We start from the raw sequence: 640 nt of genomic DNA, 5'->3' as shown, positions 1-640 counted from the left end.
GTGTTTTTTGTCCAGGATTGCTCTGGCTGCTATCGGCCTCTCCTGGCTCGTTGTGGGAACATCTGTGGTTGGATTTCTGCCAGAGAGCAGGTAAAACACAAACACAGGAGGTCAGATTAAAAACACTTCAGCTGATCTGATTTAATGCAATCCACCAACACAGAGCAGCATTAGGACATTGTTGGGAGTTTGCAAATGTGCTAAAAGATAAAAAAGAAAACAGCAGTTGATTTTCAGGGAGGAATCAATTTAACCTTTGCTGAAACTAGAGCTGACCCTCAGGCTGCTTGCATTTATTCATTTGATGTGTTTTTGTCACTTTATTAGTATTTCTTTGTATTTATTGAGCATTTATTTTTTTGCTTTATATTGAGCAGCCCTGTCCTGCTGTCAGAATGAACTTTGACCCCTTCCTGTTTGTATCTCTGTGCTCCTCAGAGCAAAGAACTGGCTGAGTGAGCTGGTCCACCTCACCTGCTACCGGATCTGTGCCAGAGGACTCTCTGCTACCGTCCGCTACCACAACAAGTCCGTCCCATTCTGGCTTCAGCCTGCAGCTCTTTGCTGCTCTTTTTATTGGATGCTACTTTCTATTGAAATTATCCGCTCAACGTGTTCAACCTAGAGTTTAAAAGATCAA

General features: G+C 43.1%; 1 protein-coding gene across 2 annotated transcripts in view; it reads left to right on the top strand.

Annotated features, from left to right (window-relative positions):
- Positions 1-640, top strand: part of gpat3 (glycerol-3-phosphate acyltransferase 3) — a 12,301-nt gene extending 11,661 nt beyond the window's left edge. For both annotated transcript variants that reach the window (XM_015393029.1, XM_015393031.1), the window contains exons 5-6: positions 16-90; positions 439-640. In XM_015393029.1, coding sequence (XP_015248515.1) covers positions 16-90; positions 439-625 — 262 coding nt within the window. In that variant the 3' untranslated portion in view covers positions 626-640. The remainder of the gene's footprint in view (positions 1-15; positions 91-438) is intronic.

This window comes from Cyprinodon variegatus, unplaced genomic scaffold (assembly GCF_000732505.1).
Source record: "Cyprinodon variegatus isolate N-32 unplaced genomic scaffold, C_variegatus-1.0 Scaffold621, whole genome shotgun sequence".
Classification (NCBI taxonomy): domain Eukaryota; kingdom Metazoa; phylum Chordata; class Actinopteri; order Cyprinodontiformes; family Cyprinodontidae; genus Cyprinodon; species Cyprinodon variegatus.
This window is presented reverse-complemented; position numbering and strand designations above follow the sequence as displayed.